General features: G+C 32.4%; 2 protein-coding genes across 4 annotated transcripts in view; both read right to left on the reverse strand.

Annotated features, from left to right (window-relative positions):
• Window positions 1-11,207, reverse strand: part of LOC111700537 (pumilio homolog 6, chloroplastic-like) — a 22,413-nt gene extending 11,206 nt beyond the window's left edge. The window contains exons 1-14 of the mRNA XM_023471489.1: window positions 11,174-11,207; window positions 10,472-10,509; window positions 9,937-10,004; window positions 9,731-9,779; window positions 9,466-9,553; window positions 7,299-7,345; window positions 6,825-6,912; window positions 6,417-6,456; window positions 6,008-6,087; window positions 5,691-5,736; window positions 5,151-5,222; window positions 4,764-4,859; window positions 3,455-3,520; window positions 268-354 (exon numbers count right to left, since the gene is read on the reverse strand). Of these exons, the coding sequence (XP_023327257.1) occupies window positions 268-354; window positions 3,455-3,520; window positions 4,764-4,859; window positions 5,151-5,222; window positions 5,691-5,736; window positions 6,008-6,087; window positions 6,417-6,456; window positions 6,825-6,912; window positions 7,299-7,345; window positions 9,466-9,553; window positions 9,731-9,773 (753 nt within the window). The 5' untranslated portion in view covers window positions 9,774-9,779; window positions 9,937-10,004; window positions 10,472-10,509; window positions 11,174-11,207. The remainder of the gene's footprint in view (window positions 1-267; window positions 355-3,454; window positions 3,521-4,763; window positions 4,860-5,150; window positions 5,223-5,690; window positions 5,737-6,007; window positions 6,088-6,416; window positions 6,457-6,824; window positions 6,913-7,298; window positions 7,346-9,465; window positions 9,554-9,730; window positions 9,780-9,936; window positions 10,005-10,471; window positions 10,510-11,173) is intronic.
• A 670-nt stretch (window positions 11,208-11,877) lies between these two features.
• LOC111700539 (uncharacterized) lies at window positions 11,878-20,016 on the reverse strand. Of its 3 annotated transcripts, none has more exons than XM_023471495.1 (10): window positions 19,868-20,016; window positions 19,519-19,574; window positions 18,828-18,979; window positions 18,395-18,452; window positions 16,815-16,878; window positions 16,451-16,517; window positions 15,386-15,443; window positions 13,735-13,803; window positions 12,165-12,212; window positions 11,878-11,968 (listed from the first exon to the last, which is right to left on the reverse strand). In XM_023471495.1, the coding sequence occupies exons 2-10, from the start codon at window positions 19,537-19,539 to the stop codon at window positions 11,930-11,932; spliced, it is 576 nt and encodes a 191-aa protein (XP_023327263.1). In that variant the 5' UTR covers window positions 19,540-19,574; window positions 19,868-20,016; the 3' UTR covers window positions 11,878-11,929. The 3 variants fall into 3 exon arrangements, with proteins under 3 accessions (XP_023327263.1, XP_023327262.1, XP_023327261.1); XM_023471494.1 differs by having other exon boundaries at window positions 16,782-16,878; window positions 19,874-20,009; XM_023471493.1 differs by having other exon boundaries at window positions 16,782-16,878; window positions 19,868-20,008.
• Between the last annotated feature and the right edge of the window lie 37 nt (window positions 20,017-20,053).

Genomic DNA, 20,053 nt, shown 5'->3' on the forward strand with positions numbered 1-20,053 from the left:
AAACAAGGGGGATTATTTCCTACAAAATGAGAGGGGAAATCTATTTATTTACTATTGTCGCCGCACATATCAATACAATAAATTCGACTTTCAAATAATATTAAGCTTAATACACAAAGTACACATAAACATGGATACACAGAGAAGAAGTCGATTAAAAAGCTTCTCTGCGATTGCTTGTGAACTTGAAATTTGAAAAAAGCTTGTGAACTATTAAAACTATAAGAGTCGTCTTCATTGTATTTATATAATCGCCCACCACTGTACCTGTTTGGAACCAGTTTGAAGAATGCTGTGGACTATATGAGATCCCCATTTCAAGCTCGCCAGCTTTCCGATACGCTCTCTACACATCTTAAAGAAATAAGTATTAAAGGGAGTGTATGCCTAATTTTAAGAAACCCTCCATGCAAAGCATGGCAAAAGCTGATTCATAATGGTCACATTAAAATCTTTGTCACATCAAATATGAATTGGATAGGTATGTTTACAATTTTAATAACTGCTCATTTTCAATCCTGGTTCTTAATAAAAGTGACTTGCACATTTCAAATAAAGAAAAACAAATAGAAATTATCACAACTTAACAATTTAGAACCTGGTTAAACGAAAATATCTTCCACATTATTGATCAAATAAAGGTTCCAAAGAAATCGTTGGAAATCAGGGCATTGCCATCTTAGAATTGAGGATCACTTTAAATCCTTTCATTTTGGGAAAGAAACTTTAATAATTAGACATCCTATAGAATCTTTTATATTTTTTACATTAATTTTACTTTTTAACTGTGACAGGAGTTGGTTCAGGATGATGTAAGATTGATTAAAAAAAATGTAATATTAATAAAAATCCTGTTTGGGTTCCACTTACAGATTAATATGCAAATACAAATATAAATTGGGACAGTTAGAGAAATTATCACAACAGTAAACGTATTAAGCATAAAAATCTTTTTATATGTCATTTCGTACATTATAAGATCAGAAAAACGTATACTAATATGTTAATTATGTCATCAATGATTGGTGACTTTGACTTCTTTCTCATTGCATCTTTCGAAGTTTCAGACTCAATCCCTAACCTCGACAACATTTGCTCCAAATAATATTGCTGATGCAGCAAATAATGTTGAGGTAAGGGAATGCTAAATTTATTTAGATCTGTGGGTTTGGTTTTTAATCACATCATCTTTCTGAGGTCAAAACACTAGCGGGTTAAGGAGGAAGAATCCCTCCCTTACAAGAATCATTTAAAAAAATGTTGTTCCAAGAAAGAAGCTGTTCTAGAATTCTGGCACATTTTATGCCAGTAAACTGTAAGCTGTAATTCTCATGGAAAACCAGCAAAAAAACTGTTCCAAAAGATTACACCGATCTTTGAAAAATTTCCACCAATATGTATACCGAACCCAGTTCTAAAGAAAGGATATTATCACGATAAAAAAATCTGAAATATTTTCTTTTTCATATTTTTTTCTTCTTCCTGATCTTGCTGAAGTACTTAATCACTGATGGATGGAAGTGATGGATGGATGGAAGTGATGAGCTGAAGTGAAACTGTTAGTGGCTAATTCTGAAGGGAGATTTAAGGTATTACCCACAAAGGATGAGACTTTATAGATAACTGTACAAAAATTAGTTGGCCTTCTCTTTAAAATCCATGGTTCCCAGCAGCTGTAATCTTGTTTCTTTCTTAGCAATATTATCTAATGTATCAACAAAAGACTATTTACAAGACTGAAAAAGATTTCTGGTTTTGCATTGTTAGTTTGAAAGAGGTTAAGGTTCTGTAGGACAAGCTGACAAAATTTGAGATCATTAGCAAAGACCTGCAAAACATATCTGATGTATCATATCGTGGAAGCAATGGCAGCAGTAGACTTGATCTGCAAGTCTCATTGTTGGAATCCCTCTTCCAACAAAACCTTTTATGAGCCAGAACCTGTAAAGCATAGCAAAGTAGGATATACCAGCAGTAGACTTAATCTGCAAGTCTTACTGCTGGTATATCTCCTCCAGCAATACCTTTTCTAAGCAAGTACCTGCAGAGCCTAGCTGATGGTATCATATTGCAAAAGCAAGGTATAATAGTCGCAGACTTGATCTGCAAGTCTGATAGTTAGAATACCAAACCTCCACAAGATATGAGAAGATATGAGTGGTGATAAGCTGTAGTTAAACCTATTTGTCATTGTTGCAGACTGATTCTGCAGAGAGCTAGGATAAGCTGGCAAAATCTGAAATTTATAACTAACCTTCAGAGCATATCTGATAAATTAAGATATCTGCTAAACATCATGTTAAGATTTTTAAGACCCACCCTGGATGAAGTGAGGTCCCCCCTGAAGGAGAAGAGACCCACCCTGGATGATGTGAGGTCCCCCCTGAAGGAGCTGAGACCCACCCTGGATGAAGTGAGATCCCCCCTGAAGGAGCAGAGACCGACCCTGGATGAAGTGAGGTCCCCCACCCTAGATGATGTGAGGTCCCCCCTGAAGGAGCAGATACCCACCCTGGATGATGTGAGGTCCCCCCTGAAGGAGCAGAGACCCACCCTGGATGAAGTGAGGTCCCCCCTGAAGGAGAAGAGAACCACCCTGAAGGGTGTTAGATCCTCATTAAAGGAGTAGAGGTGCCCATGGAAGGCAGGAGGATGCCGTAAAGCTAAGAAGGAATGTCCCCCTAAGATAGGAACCATATTGAAATATTTGGAACTTATTCCCCAGCTGGATGGAGGTTGTACACCAGACATACATGTTCCTACTCCTGGTACACTCGGTCCAGATTGAATCTGAATTTAAGCTTGATAATGAAGAACAAGAATCTGATCCTAAACCACCCCTTCCTCCAACTAATTTAAGCAATCCAAATATTCGGGTATTGTCAGGATAAAAACTGTTTATTATATTAAATATATTTATTCATCCCCTCCTACTCTTCTCCAGACTGATCAAGAATAGAAGCGTTGAAGAGCTAAAATTTGTAACTTTTGTAAACTTATTCTGCAGGGAAAGCTATCTGAGATAATCAACAAAAGAAGAAATGCATAGCTTCCTCTAGTTGAATGATCTGCAAGACATCTGTAGGAATCCCTCCTCAAACATTACTTTACTTTAACAATAACTAACTTCAATAAATGAGATTATGGCTGATATAATATTTTATATTTTCAATATAAAAGTCAATTTTTGCCAGGTATGTATGAAATTCAAACAGATGGATTAAAAAAGAAATGATGGAATTATTACAGGAATAATGAATGAGGAATAACTTGAAATAAGACTTACTAGAGTAAAATTTAAATTAAGTCAGGGATTTTAAGGTCAAATAGTTAATCCAAAGGGGCATCCTTACAGCAAGAAGATGTGCAAATATTTAATTGCAAGAAATAGTTATAACAAAGAAATTATACTTTAGATGCGATAGGATAGGACAGGCCAGGTAAGAAAGATTACCTCAAAAATCCGCTGTTTGTCCCTCTCTGTTCCATTCTCATACAGTTCTACTACAAGGATGTATGCCTAAATATGCATTTAAGGGAGTTAGTTTCCTTATTCTTTCTTGGTCAGCAGTGATTAAAATCCATTTCATTTTGATGTGGATTCAGGTCATAATGATTTTTTTCCTTATTTTCCATTTTCCTTGTGCAAAATTTGATTAACCATTCAGAGTTTATGAATGGTTTTGTACTTCCAAAATTACCAAGATGTTAAGAATTTGGTAAGATTTCATTTTATTTAATGAAACAAAAATTTTCTAATTGTGAATGCAATCTTTAATATCTCCTATGATTTTTTAAAGCACAAAAAAGGCAGACCACATTTTGGAAATGACAGGAAACGGTTATTTTTGATTATCATTTTATCAATCATATTTGTAAAATTAGATTGAAAACTGAATGCCTTAAACTATTTCAAAGATCTAAAAAAATTGTAAAGTCATCTAATTAATTGTAAAATTCTGGTTCTTCCTGATTATGACTGTATTAGGAACACCAGTTTTGGACACCAAATAGACTGTAAATTTTGTGAACATTTGGAAACAATTGTACTAAAATCACAAGCAAATGCTTTTAAGGTAATATGTTTCATTATTCATTATATTAAACATTTCCGGTTTAAAGGGACTCCACAAAAATGTTGTAAGTCTAACATATGGCATATGGAAAATCAAACCATCAATGGTCATTTTCAATTCTTTTTTATTACTTCAGGGGTTTCTCTTCAGTAAGAGTAACATTTTTGCAAATTAAAATAAGAAGCAAATTTGTTATGAAAATGATGTTTCCATTTGTTAATCTAAGCAGATTAATGTCAAGTCACCTGAAAACAGAAAAAAATGTTTTTAAGAACAGACAAACTACTGCCCAGTTCTAGTTTCATTAAGCTCTCTTCTTTAAATATTTACTTAAACTCTACGATAAATTGTTCAGTGTTTTTTCTTTCGTCATCTTCCTTTGATGAAAATAACTACCGTTGAACTATGAAACTTGCCTTTGGGATAGAAAGTTTACCTTTTTGCTCGAAAACTTACATCATATGGTGTTGGTTTTGAGATAGAAAACTTTCTGTTCAGAATGAAAACTTTCAAGTAAGATAGGAAACATACTGTTGAGGTTAACCATATAGAAAGCGTACAATTAAGGTAGATAATCTGCTGTTGAGCCAGAAAGCTTACTGTTGAGGAAGAAAACTTGGTGTTAAGCTAGAAAACTTGTTATTGAGCTAGAAAATGGAAAAGTTACCATTGAGCTTGAAAACTTACCGTTGCGCTAGAAACAATGCTTGGATCTCTTTCTATTCTGCACAACAGAGAGTCCTTTAATCCACTCTTCAGTTCATCTGAGCAGCAGTAAACCATCTACAAAGGAACTAATTAACCCATTTCAGACGCTTAATTTTCTAAATTTTAAATTTTTGCAACCAGATGTTCTAGATAATTTCAAATTAAAATTTGCTTTTTCATATAGTCAGAAAGATAAATCTGAGGTTCATCAGGTTGAAAAATTTGAGGTAAGTTCCTTAGATAGTGACAACATTTTAAGATTATGGAGGATAATCTATTACACAAAAACAGGATAAAATTCTTTACAATTTTAAAACCCATTTTTTTTTATCAAAATAGAAATCAAGAGGCAAACTAATAAGGTACCTTCAGTATGATTCTCATGGCATCGGGATCCTCAATGAAATCCCTTAGATGCTTCTGTACGCTGTGCACAAACTTGGTACAAATTATTCTTCTTATAAAATCATTTCACATTAAAATCAAAACCATATAAACTCAAACAAATTTACCAGATTAAATCTACCATAATCAAACACTGATCAGATTAAATCAATTCAATTCATATCTATTCAATTATCAATTTAGATCAAATCAAATTATAAAAGACTTTCCAATGAGAGTCAGGAGAATTAAGAAATTGTTTACTTAACATGAAATATAAAGACAGTTTTTAAAACAGTCATATCACAGGGGTGTTTATTTCCTGAAAATCCATTCCCTCCCTTCTTTTAAAAATCATTTTTATCCCCTAAAAGATAGGAATATTTGCGCGAAAGTTCTTCATAAATCAATTCCAGGGAAGGGGATGGAAAGGTTGAGAGAACTAGACCCCTAGGAAGTATCAATTTTGTTTGTAGCAATAACTTCTCTAAAATCCATAACAAAAACCTTAACAAATTTTACCTTAGGTTCTTCAAGAGGGCAAAGGGAGACCATCTTTTCTATCAATCTTTTAAAAAAAACATGTTTAAAAACGGACTGTTAATGTAATTTCTCTAGACCCTACATTTAAAGAGTTACATACCTTTAATTCCTTGTTTATGCAAAAATTAAGACAATGTGTTTTTTTATTTCTAATTTGTTTCAAGAATTCATGCTGGCTTGATTGATTATTTTTTTAACAAAATATATCATTGCTTTTTAGTTATCAAAACACTAATTTAACAGGAAAATCTGATGGAAAAGTAAAATCAAAACATGTACTTGATTGATTGAACTACCTTAGCATAGTATGGTTTGTATACTCATTAGTGGAGAAGTGGACAATATCCTGAATCACCTGGTCTAGTATCAGACTTATCTAAAAATATATCCAGCATATTTGTAAAGGGACTGTTAAGAAATTTTGAAAAGGGGTCTTAAATGGGCAATCAATTATTTTTTAGTCTGATCTATATCTATAAAAAGCCCTGTTATTCAATTTCAAATTCACCAATCATATCTGAATTAAATTTAATTATTTATTGCTTATATCAAATATATCTAAAAATAATCATGAATTCCACGTAAATACAACAAATACAAGATTGTGAAATTGAGAGCAAAAATACAGAATAACTTTGAAATAAAATTGAAAAAAGTAAGAAAATCAAGAAATTTTGAGTTTAATCTCAGAAACACTATAAATACCTGATAGCCTTCCAAGTGGGGTAGTATCGCTTGCATAACTCTAGAATAAATAAACATACTTACTACAAAATCTCAAACTTACAGATTTTACAAAGATACTTTCATAAGGATGTTTTAATGCCGCATTTCAAATAATCTTGAAGATTACTTTATGGTTTGATTTTTTTTTACATCATGGTGTATTGTGGCACAAAGTTACCATCGTGATGGCCTAGACCTGACACTGAGGGTTACTAAAACTTTGATCATACAATTAGTGCCCAAATACTCATGCCGTGCCAGGTTTGGAACATGAGCATGGTTTGGAACTTTCTTCCCCTGGAGTAGGTACTGACAAAACATGTTTTGGGTCCGGTCAGAATATTCAGTGTGACAAGTTGTCAGAAGTGCAAATTGTAATGTCTCTACCTGGTCCCAAACTTGCTACTGCAGAGAGTCTTAACATCTTTTAGAAGGGTCCAAGCCATCTCAGATTTTTCATGAGGAAGAGCATATTCTAAAATTTGTTATAAAATTTAACATGTGAACATGATTTTTCTATGATTTCAAGGTGATGTAACATTTCCTAAAGGCAATTACAGTTAATTACTGGAGAACATTCTATTTCTGAAAATTACAGTTAAGAAAAAGGCATTTTCCCAATTGCAACTTTCAAAACATTAAATTTCTCAGTAGCACCTTTCCAAATGTACTAAATTGCCAAAGCAATGTGCAGTGCTTTAGTATATCTTACTTACCTGTAGTGCAGTACGAAACTCGATAGGAATTTTTTTTTTGAGTCTTAAAGATTAAATAACAAAGATAATAAACTCTTTGAACTCAAATGAAAAAACTAAAATCATTCAATGTTTTAAAATGGTGAACAATGTTAATAAATCTTACCAAAAATCTTCTGTATCACAAAATTTCCAAAACTGTTACAGGACAACCTGTTAAGTATATGCATGGCATATAAAATACAATACATTCTAAAATTATAATGCCAGAATGAGAATGAGATAATTCATCATGATCTCCCCCTTAAGCAGAAACTGTCAATTAACTATTGGCGAATGTTCAGGGGAAAATTTAAGATTCAGAAAATTTCTTGTTAACAACAAATGGAACCAGATTCAGATCAAAAATCAAGAGTTCAGAGAAGATTTTCAAGGCTGTTTTTCCCGAGAATTTATTTGGCCGGAAACAAGCTCAATTTTAGATACTTCTGAAAAATAATTTACTTCTTTTCCGAAATATTTATTTATTTTGTAAATATAATGGCAAACCAGATTTTGAAATGTGTTTTATTGAAAAGGGACTTCTACTTTACCAAAGAATATCTTAACCCATTAGTGACGAGACGGTCAATTAGGTTTTTTCTTTTTTAGCGCCTTCATTTTTAAACCAAATGTCGTCCTGTTTCATTCCCACCCTTCCTTTAGATATGCCGAATATCGCCTATAGGTTGCAGGCATGTTACAGGTCAATAGGGTGATAGAGCAGTTAGCAACAATTGGGAGAGATTCAAATTCAGGAACCTCCAACTCCAACAGATATAAATCTGTGAAAAATTGTTTTCAAAATTTTTTTTATTTCTATGAAAAGTTTGCATTTGATGTTAGTTCTATGCTCATGTTACGTTCAGTGTAATAAGTTTATGTTTACTGCTCTTTTTAGCCTTTTTTTCTGCCCGGTCAAAATTGCCCGTCTCGGACCAGGTCAATTTTGACCGCCCGGTCGAAATGCCGGTTTTTAGGCACACACTGTGCAGTATACACCCTACCCCAATATAGTATATTTACAAACACACCCTCCTGTATAGTACATCGGTCAAAATTGACCGCCCAGTCAATTTTGTCCGAGCCGAGACAGACAAAATTGACCGTTTCCTGCTGCAGATTGACCGTTGCCGAGACGGACAAAATGTGCCGGGTTTTGTATCTCCACAACCCTTCATTAAAAAAAATTGAAACTTTAGATCTACTCTATGGACAGTATGAGTTAACTCTGTGAATTTCAGCAAGATCAGAAAGAATTATTTGTCTCGTCACTAATGGGTTAAAACAATTTCGTAAAAAATTTTAAATTTTCAGAAAAAGTAGAAGCACACAATTTCAGAAAAATTTGCAATTTTTTCACAAAACCTTTAAAAAGCAAGAGATTATTTTATTTAATTGTCCCAAGGGACGTTAAGTAACTTAACCTGCAGCTATTAGGGAAATCATGGGTAGAGATGTTAACGTTTTCATTCTTTTAAAAAACGATCGTTTCGTTATAAAAACTACGACCAAAAATCGAAAACGAAATGATCGTTTTTAAAAACTATTGTTTTTTAAAAGTTCATTTTTTAAAAATGGTCGTTTTTAAAACGGTCGTTTTTAAAACGGTCGTTTTTAAAACGATCGTTTTTAAAAATGATTGCTTTTAAAAATGATCGTTTTTATAAAATTGTCGAACGGTCGTTGTTAACAATCGTTAACGACGAACGTACGTTAACGATCGTTAACAACAACCCTTCGTCAACGGTCTTTAACGAAGAGAGGAAACCGACCTGAAGGGCATCTGTACTAATCATTGAGTTGTTTTTAAGAAAATATCAAGAAGTTTTAGCCCCCCCCCCCACTACTGTTAAACTTCATGTAAGATGACATTCAATAATGTTGCATGTATTTTTTTCATTAACTAGTTTTTCCAAAAACGACCATTTTTATAAAGTTCGTTTCGTTAACGATCGTTAACTAAAACCCTTCATTAACAATCGTTAATGACAACCCATCATTTACAATCGTTAACATAATTGTCAATAAATTTTTTTTAAACGATCGTAATTTAAAAACAGTCGTATAAAAACGGTCGCAAATCGTTTTTATAAAAATCGGTTTCTAAAAGCTCAAAACGAGTGGGTCGTTTTTAAAAATGATTGTTTTTTTTTCTGAAAACACAATCATTTTTGAAAACATTGAAAAAAGAAACAAAAAAACGATCGTTTAACAATCTTTTTCAAAAACGATTAACAACCCTAATCATGGGTCAGTAACGATGGTAAAATAAGTTTGTCATGCACAGTTTCCTGAGAATATGACCAATTGTGAAACGCAAAACGGAACTAACATCTGAAGGTGAAGCCAAATCAATGTTGTTTTGAATAAACTGAGAACCTTAAATAGAGTATACTAAATTATCATTTCTGATATACTTTTAAATCTTTGTCTGAACAAAAGAATATCTAAAAAAAACATCCGCAGCAAGTAACATTAGTGTGTATCGATTGAATTTGTTTTACAGATAAAAAATTAATTTTTTAGCTTAAAAAAAAACTTCATTTGAGTATTTACCGTCTCGGGTGCAAGCAGCATTACATAATGAAGAGGAGTCCATTTCTTCCTAAAAATGTTTCTGTTTTTGCTGCAGGGGTAAATATTATTAACTGTATATGATACGTTTCACCCAATTTACTGTTTGCAGGTGTTCATAATAATTTTATAGGATTGTCCACATCCATGGGATAACATATACAGACTAAAATGAAGAAGATTTCTACCTGTTTTGAGCAAAACTCTTCCTTAAACTTCTCAAGGAAATTAAAAGGTGGTTCTTCCACAGAAGGCCCTAGTCATTAAATGCATAGAAAGACAGATTTGATGTAGCAATCCAATAGTATGAGTGGCCAGTGATGTTCTGCTGTGATTCATGTATCCACAACAAAAAATAAACCAAAACACTTTCTTGAAAGGGGCTGTAAACATAGTTACAAGTAATGTTCCATAGATAGATTGGCATGTCTTATTCACGACAGTACCCTGAAAAGCTTTGTGTGGTCAAGTATGAAATAGAAATCCATATTTTTTTTTTTTACTTCTTTCATTTGCATGTTCTGTACAAAGTGACGTGCTCATTTCATACTTTCAGATACAATGGAGAAATTATCAGAATTACAAACTTCAAGCCAAAAAAGGCAAATTATTTATAAAATTGTTGATCCATTTTTAAGGTATTTTTAAATGGAGGGTCACTTGAAATTACAACAACTGTCACTTTTAATATATATTGAAAGAAGAGAAAAAATTTCTTTTCACCTGAACAAAATCCAGCACCGACTTCTTTCTGGACAACCCTAAATATTACAGAACATGCTTGGTCCACATAAATCTTCTGGATCTGGCCAATGACTTGTATCTTTTATATTTTGCTGACTTCTTGAATCAAACACAAGTTTTCCTGCTTTTTTTGGAAATTGAAATCCATTTAACTGTACATTTTTTGGATTTCAATTAAGGGGGCTAAAAAGTTTAGGATGCTCCAATTAATCCTAAGAAAGGGTATTATATCATATCTGTTCGGTTCCATAGTAGTAAAGCTATCGTGTAAGAATTCCCATTATTACACGGTTCAGGAGGAAAATTTTAATATTGTTCGCTTCCTTGCGTTTAAGAATGCTTATTCTTACACTGAAGGTGTAGAATTTTCATTCTTTAACGCTCAGACCGTGTAAGAATGGAAATTATTACACGGTCAGAGCGTGAAAGAATGTATATTCTTACACGCTCCAAGCATTAAAGANAAACTCGATGAAATAATCTTGATGCATTCTTTAACTCAGGCCTGCGGCCTTCGTTAAAGAATGCATCAAGATTATTTCATCTCGTTTAAGAATTTCCATTATTACATTTTTTTCCTCATAAGATTATCATATTCCATTTTAAACCTCTAAAATGATATGTGCAAAATGGAACGATATTCCTAAGCACTGCAATAAAAGATGCTATATTTTTGGTTACCTAGCATCACTTGATTCAGATCTTCTCGCAGTCTGGAAAAAATGTATGTAGGTAAAAAATTTGCAAAAAGATAGGGATCAAATCAAATCTTTTTTAGGGATTGCTTGAGGCTCCATCAAATAGCCTTGATTTCATCCTGGTTCAGATTTGAATTGTGACATTTGCGATAAATTATTCCATTGTTTTTCCAAGATAAACTTTATGATCCCAGCAAAACAACAAAGTTTTAACCCATGCACCATTTCAAATCCCTTTCATATAAGACTCAGAGGAGAAAATTCAAGAAATGTTGCAACATATTTTAAGCACTAAGTTTAATTGACAACATCTGGCTTGCATTTTTTTTTTGCCAAAAAAATGTTGACAAATATTACTTTAAATATTTGGAGATTTTGAACTATGTCACTTTTTTTAAATCATTGAAGATGAGTGTATGCTATGGAATTTCTTACAATTGGAGCTTCATGGGCTAAATTTTACGAGGTTTTTAGAAAATTTGCCTTTGCAAAGACAATTTTTACAATAAGAAAGGCAACTTTTCCTATGAGAAAAATGACTATAGTATAATATATTCAGAAAATGTACTTGAATTATGGTTAAAAGGCTCATACTCCAACAAATAAATTCCAAAAAAAACCTAACTGGCAACAAACTAGTCTTAGGGTCACCAAAAAAACTGACCCAAACTGGCTCAATTGTTTTTACCTATATTGAATCCAAAACAATTTTATTTCTAGTTTCTAATAAGCAGCGCTATTAGGGGATGGCGTCAAGTATCTCTGGAGCTTTTGAAAACTAAAAATTAAACACAAATGTATGCACAAAGTATCTAATCCTAATAACCCCCCCCCCCCCTTACTTGCTTATACCCAACTGCACTATTTTAGAGCAAAAAACATTTTTTTTAAAATCTTTAAAAAATAATTAGGGAAATGACTGAAATTTTTGGTTTTATCATTAAACTTTGAACTTTAATCAAAGAACTATTTACCGGCACTAAGGCAAGAACAGGGTTAGTGGTCAGCCCCAAGCTCATTGCCTGAAATAACAAAAATAATCAGTGATTAGGATGCTTTAATATTGAACAAAGCAAAATTGTCAAATTATTTTACTTCTTTTTTTCACTTATTTTTAAGTTGAAGCTTGATAACCTATTAAAGGGAGTGTTTGCGAAAAATGAATGGGCCGGTGTAGACTTAAGGCAAAAAAAGCGCTTTTAATCTCTTCTAATCTTACTTTTATCTTTTGCGTCTATAAGAAGAAAATTGTTAAAAACGATCAAGACTGAAAAGCGTAGTGTCCATACAATTCAGAAAGTTGCAACATACGAGTGGGATCATAATTCATTAATTTAATTCCAAACAAATCATTCCGATATTACAAGCTATAATCATCAATAATTTTTCCACGCATTTGTAACAAGTTGATATTTCATAATATTTTTATCTTTTATGATCCGAGAGTTACTATTGAAAACATATATTCCTGTTTCGAGGATTTTTGATAATGAAGACGAAATTATCAAATTTTCCAGGAATGTTCAAAAATCCAGCGCAAGTTGTGAAAACAAGTTTTAGCTAAATATTATTTTTTTTTTATCAAAAATGTCTGATTCACCATACAAAATTTTGCTTGACGAATTATGGAAGATGGGTTTTCTAGATTTAAATGACTTTAATTCACGATTAGGCATTTGTCACTTATGTAGAGAACCCAGAATTGAAATTTATTAGCTTTCAAAGTTAAAAACTAAGATTCATACTTGATCAGTCAAAGTTATAAAGCATCATGTTGTGGATCAAGGGTATATGGGTCACTTCAAATTAAGTTAACAGAGGCCGAATTTAAAGAATTTAAGCCACGGCCCAAATAAAGTTAGTTCCACTTAAAATTGTATGCAATTTTTCAAGATTTAAGCCGGCGCTCCATTGAAACCGGTTTTTGGCAGATTTAAGCCACAGCTCAAATTCATTAAATTCTGACACTGACCCTTTAAAATGAAGCAAGCCTAAATAACGGACGTTGTTAAAAAACTAATAGTTTTATTAGCATAGATCAAATTAACTAAATGAAATTTTCTTTCCAAACATATCTCATTTTCAAAACTCTCTAAAATCAAAACTAAATAAAAGATCGAGACATAATTCTATTTTAAAGTGTTTTCACTATAATAACATATGTGAGGAAGCATTTAATTGGGTCACTTAAACTTTTTTCTGTCTCCATTTCAACTTTGCTTATTTTAAGATGAAAAGGAAAATAAGCTGAACTTTTTTTTTATAAAGAAGACAGTTTTTGCCAAGCACTTGGGCTCTCCTATAATCTGCAATTTTTTGGCAACTTTGCAAACAACCAAAGATCTTTTGCAAAATGTTCTCATGTGGATAGATTTTTGAATAATGGTTTTATTAGATAATAAGGATTGGGATTAAGATAAATATTGAAAGGTCAAAGATTACAAGGTAGTTGGGATGGAAAAATGACTAGAAAGTGGCTCAAACGAGACATTAATGTGGCTGGTCTTTCTCCATTTAGTGTAGAGAAAATTGTACAGCAAATACCTGCTTCATTAGTAGATACTGCTTCTCTACTAATCTGGAGAGAATTGGTTCATATTCAAGCATCTTCTCCTTTAATATTTATTGCCATTACTGTTTTAATAACCAAGTTACCCCCCCCCACCCTCCTCCCCAAGAGTGGTCACCACCTCCTGACCCTCCCATGTCTTTAAATATGGTCATTATGTATTTTGTACATTTGTCATATGTATCAATTCAGTAAGCTTTTTTTATGATTTTAATTAACATTGCTTTGGTAAATAGTTGGAAAAAAGGGGAGGGTCAGTTTAGACCAATTTTAATACACTAGGAATCCTTTATCATTTTTAAGAAATCTGAATGAAATTTTACATATTTTTCCACCCTTTTCCTCGTTTTTTCATGTTAAATGTTTTTTAAGACTTTTTCACAAAAATGTCTGATTCAAATGCCAGCAATTTACCCCCGTTTCAATCATATTTTCCCACTTAATATTTGCACATTTTCTAGATTCATGAATTCATTTTTCATCAAAACTAAAAAATCTTTTATACACAGGCCTTAATCAGGTGAGTCAAGAATCTTATTACTAAAATCAGAGCGAAGTTTAAGTTTTTTTAATTTGTGATGCAACACATATTATCCAGGCAAGAGATTAAGTCTATTAAGTTGATGCTGTGGCTTTAGCTTCTTAGTCGCTGTGTCCTTCTGACAATAGGGTTGAGCATCATGGAGGAATCCCAAACCTTGAGAACGTTTGTTAAATATGTTAGACATTGCTGATGTAGCAAATATTTTCCAGGTTAAAGAATTCATCCAGTTGACTTGATCTGCTGCTTTGGCTTCATATTCACTATGTCGTTCTGAGTTCTCAGCACAAAGGGGTTGAGGAGCAAGGAAGAATCAATGAACTGGAGAACATCTGTTACATATTTTATACATTAATGATGTAGCAAACATTCACTGGGTATGGGATTCCTCCAGTTAAATTGATCTGCTGCTTCGGCTTCATTTTCACTTTGTCATTCTGAGTTCCAGACACAAAAGGGTTGAAGAGCGAGAAGAAATCCCTAACCCTGAGAGCATCTGCTACATATTTTAAACACTAATGACGTAGCAAACATTCTCCGGGTAGGGGATTTCTCCAGTTAACTTGATCTGCTGCTTTGGCTTCATATTCACTATGTCATTCTGGGTTCCAGATGCAAAAGGGTTGAGGAGCCAGGAGAAATCCCTAACCCTGAAAACATTTGCTACACATTTTAATCACTAAATATGTAGCAAACATTTTCCAGGTAAGGAATTCCTCCAGTTAACTTGATCTGTTGCTTCGGCTTCATTTTCACTATGTCATTATGAGTTCCAGATGCAAAAGGGTTGAGGAGCGAGGAGAAATCCCTAACCCTGAAAATATTTGCTACATATTTTAAACACTAATGATGTAGCAAACATTCTCCAGGTAAAAATGCTTAATTTATAAATTGAAAGCATATTTATACTCAACTAGTTAAAAATCAAAACAAAATTATGTAATAACCTGAAAATATGTTTAATTCACAAACGATGATTATGTAAAAAAGATAACACCACCCTGTATGTTTGCAACATATAGAAGGTTAAACTTAAACTGTTTAAAAGTAATAAATATTTAAATATTAAAACTGTTGTTGATCACCTTGTGTACACTATTTCGAATATTCTGATATACTTTTCTCTCTTCTCTCTCAGACAGCCTAAACAAGCTAATTGAAAGAACTAACAGGGTCTTAACAATTTAAAGCGACTCTCCATTTTAAGTGACAGTTGTTGTTACGTGTTATATGCCTCTACATTTAAAGAGAGCAATGCCTAATTCACAATAGTACCTTATAAACCTATATTTAATCGATAATATGGAAGATATTAGTTTTCAAGTTGGAAAATTGTTTAATTCTCACAGTTTCTTACATTGTTTCTGTAGCAAGCAACCTGCAAATCAATTTAATATGTTTAATTTTCACAATTGCTTTCACAAATTCTTGAGTACCTGCAATTGATCAGAATTAATTTGTTTTAAGAAGAACAGGGATAACACAATCCTGTATCAAGTTAAATTGGCACCACTGTGTATCTGACATGCACCTCTATAATTGGAGGTATACTTTAAATTACTTCTCCAGTACCTTGTTAGGGTTACACACCATACAAAATGTTTACAATTTTTACATCCTATGGATCTGGATATGTGTTTTCTCTTAAAACTCTATAACTTACAGAATTATTTGATTTATTTACTCTGGATTAAGTGGCAGCAAAAGAAAAGGGAAATAGGAAGCGTCTCTGAAAAAAGATTTTTTAAATTCATGGCGCTTGTCCAAGTTTTAGACTGAACCTAATCTTCATCATTGTAATATCAATCTAAGGTTATATAACAGGAGTGCACAGTGCACACTTGCAACCAGTGTTACAACATATTTTCAATTCTCATTTTTTCTTTTTACACCTGAAAAGTTATTCTAGCTGAACAATTATTTTTTTCTGTATGTTAAACTTCAACCACAATCATATTATTTGAGGGTTAGGTCCGGCTTCCTCAGGCGCTGAAGGAGCCCAGTTTTTTTTTATAGGAGTTGGAGTGCTGCATCCAGGGAAGTTTAAAACCCATGAAGAATTTACGAAGGAAAACAGATGTGTTAAATAAGATGTTTTAAAGAAGAGTTTCTGGAATAAGATTTGGGTTTTGGGTTCTGACATGGCTTACCAATCTAGGATCACTCTCTGGTGAGGATTAGTACTAGAGAATGGATGCAGGATAGGACGATCTTTATCTAAATACAGTGAGTTTATAAGATAAAAAATTGGAAAAAATTTGATGGACTATTAATGTAAATTCATGTGTCACTTTATTTAAAAAGGACAATGCCTGTTTTACACTGGTATCCTTACACCCTTTAATAGATCAATAATTCAAAAGATATCAACGGTTTTCAAGTGCAACCCCCCCCCCCCCCCTTGTAAATGTTAATTTATTTCCCCCTTCAACACATTTCTTTACTTAATGGATGGAGCAAGATTTAAAACAAAATATATACCCCTGTCTGAGCACTGTATTCTTAATTGTTGACCTTCTTTCTCATAAAAGCTTTGTTCTTCAATATTGGCATTCACACCAATCCTTCGCTTAACTCCCTATGATCATTTTTTTTAAAGTGAGAAGTAGTAAATCTAGGAACAGAATAAAATAAAATTAGATCTCCACAGGTATTACCTAGTTTTACTACTTCACACTATTAATAAAGTCTTGCCTCCTCAGGACAATAGAATAAATGTTTTGTTATGTTAAAGGGAGTGTTCGCGAAAAAATGAAAGGGGGTATAGGCTTAGTGAGATAAAAAAGCGCTTTTGATCGCTACTAATCTTACTTCTATCTGTTGCGACTATAAGGAGAAAATTGTTAAACTGAATAACTTAGCGGCCATACAAATTGAGAAAATTGCAACATACTACTTAGACCGTAAAAATAAATTTAATTTCAAACAAATCATTCAGATATTACAACCTATAGTCATCGATTATCTTTCGCCACATTTGTATACAGTTTATACTTTATAATATTTTTTAATTTATTTGTTTATTTCTCTTGTCGCTTGTGCAACTATCTAAGAATGCCGCACACCACTCAAAATTTTCCAAATCCGTTGAAAACGTTTTCTAAAAAAAAATATTATAAAATATAAACTATATACAAATGTGGCGAAAGATAATCGATGACTATAGGTTGTAATATATAAAGGATTTGTTAAAAATTAATTGATTTTTTACGGTCTAAGTCGTAAGTTGCAATTTTCTCAATTTGTATGGCCGATAAGTTATTAAGCCTATACCCCCTTTCATTTTTCGCGAACACTCCCTTTAAGTAAGAGGATGATTCAGGCTAAATTAATATTTACCAGGACTTATTTAAGGGATTAACACTTTAACAAAATATACTATAAAGAGGGACCAAAAAAACAATTGAATAAAAAGACGAAAAATAATCAATCTATATGTATACTTAAAAAACAAATAGTTAAACCACTGAAAAATAATTTTGTTTTGAATCTTCATGACGGAAAAAAATATCAAGAACTGAAGAGGGTCCACCCAGACTGATATATATTTTCAAAAAGTGTGAAACTAACATATTTTTTTACTCTGTGAGGTTTGGAGCATCTTTAACACCGAATTCTAAATCTTATTAAACTAGATGGGTATTTGAATAGTGAAAACTGCTATATTGAAAGATGATTGGCCTATTTAGAATACATGATAACTAGAAGCTTAAAGTCTTCCTATTTCAAAGTTGAAGGGTCTCACTGAGAATAATAGGTTTATTTCTAGAAAAAGAATCATTTTTAAGAGGATGAAATATTCAGACTTGAGCCAAAAATAAATTAGTTCGTAAAATTAAAAACATTCATTATCAAACTCTAAAATGTCATTTTATCTAGTTTTTCAATCTATATTAAAGACAAATTTCTCGTCTTGTTTGAGTGACTTGCAGATTTTTGCATCAGGGTAAAGAAGAAAATTGTTAGAAATAAAGGTTTAAAAAAAGACGATATCTAATCTATCTATTATCACTCCCCAATAACACAAGTGTTACCAGGTAACCACCCCTCCCTACAACCCAGACAAAAACCGACCATGCTGTTTTAAAAAAGACCTGAGCAGGTTTCAGAACTGAGGACTGCTTCCACTCTCTCCAGTTTGAAGGATCAGATCTTAACAATATATTTAAAATTAAATCAAACAAAATTAAAACAAAATTCAATCCCCATCTGTTTGTTATACGGGGCATGCGCGTGCAACATAAGATGGCAAATGCCTTTCTTATATTATTATTCATTTCTATATTTGGTTAACAAATGCACATTATAAGAATTTTTTAAACAGATGATAAGCATTTATATTCAAAAAATAAAAATAACAGTTTTAACAAGTTCACATTATTAAACACTTTTTCATAAGATATTTGTTCTCAATAAAGTTGTTTTCCTGAACAATTTACTATAAAAAATACGTGAAAACTCTGAATGAAAAAAACAGAAAAATATAGAAAAAAGTTGAGAGAATCGTTATTTTCGAGATTAATCTACCTGTCTGAGGAATTGTTATTTGAGTGAAAGTAGCTTCCTGAGAAAAAACTGTTTCCATCTATGCTGTTCTCTTTTTGATAACTGCTAGTTTTGGTGTGGCAACTATTCTCTGGCCAAGCTTCACTCATATCCGAAAACCAATCAAAGCAATCCTAGAAACACAAAAGAGAAAAATTCATTGCTATTCAAATATAGATAGGTTTTATTGTTTTCTGCTATTAACTTTAATGACAGGTTTTTTTTACCAAACAGTTGGGTTAAGGGAGAATTGATATATATTCAAGTGACTCTCCATTTTAAACATGTTGAAAAATCCCCAAATTGAAAGTTGTCTGTTTTAAAAACGCTGATAAATAACTCCAATCATATGTTTGTTTCAACAAAGCTAGGGTACCGTCCTGATTAGACAGCCCCNGATGTAGTGGTGTACATGAATAACCCTGTACATGAACAAGGTTAAGGAGGATGTAGTTGTGTACATTAATAACCCTGTTCATGAACAAGGTAAAGGAGGCATGCAGGAAATACTTGGATTTTGAGTATTATCTCAATATTTTGGCGTTAAATCATTGATACAATCTAATATGATATGATCAATTTTTTTTCAGTGATCCACGAAACTTTTTTTGACTGGGCTTTGGAATCAGCACCGTATCTTCCACGATCTTTTCTCTTATCTTATAGTCCTCACCTGGTTATACTCGTCCTCCATTGTAAGTAGAATTATGGTTTTGAAGAACTCTACTCCTAAGTAGAGATATCTTTTAAAATTAATTGAATTGGTTGCATGGGATAATTATTAAAAGTTTAATAAAATCTATTTTAAACGTAACAAAACGTGTATGCGTATATATCTGTATTGTTAACATCATTTTCAATTTTGAATTGTTGAATGAAAAAATAGGAGGTGAATAAATTAGGGACCATGGTCTTTATAATGTAAATCAAATTTCGCCATGAAGTAGAATAAAAGATTAATTTAAAAAATTAAGAAAACTATTAAATTCAAAAAGGGGGGGGTTAAAGTAGAAGCAATATACCTAAACCTAGAATTACTCGGTGATTCACTCTTGAACCGTTTAGGCTCTAATTTGGTTATCAAGAGCTGAAATAGTTTTATCATTGATTTTTCAAAAATTATTATTACAAATTAAAGTACTAACAAATACTAGATATTAAATAAAAAAATTTTCTTATATAAAAATACTCAAACTGCAAGCTCCTGC

Source organism: Eurytemora carolleeae, unplaced genomic scaffold (genome assembly GCF_000591075.1).
Source record: "Eurytemora carolleeae unplaced genomic scaffold, Eaff_2.0 scaffold405, whole genome shotgun sequence".
NCBI classification, from domain to species: domain Eukaryota; kingdom Metazoa; phylum Arthropoda; class Copepoda; order Calanoida; family Temoridae; genus Eurytemora; species Eurytemora carolleeae.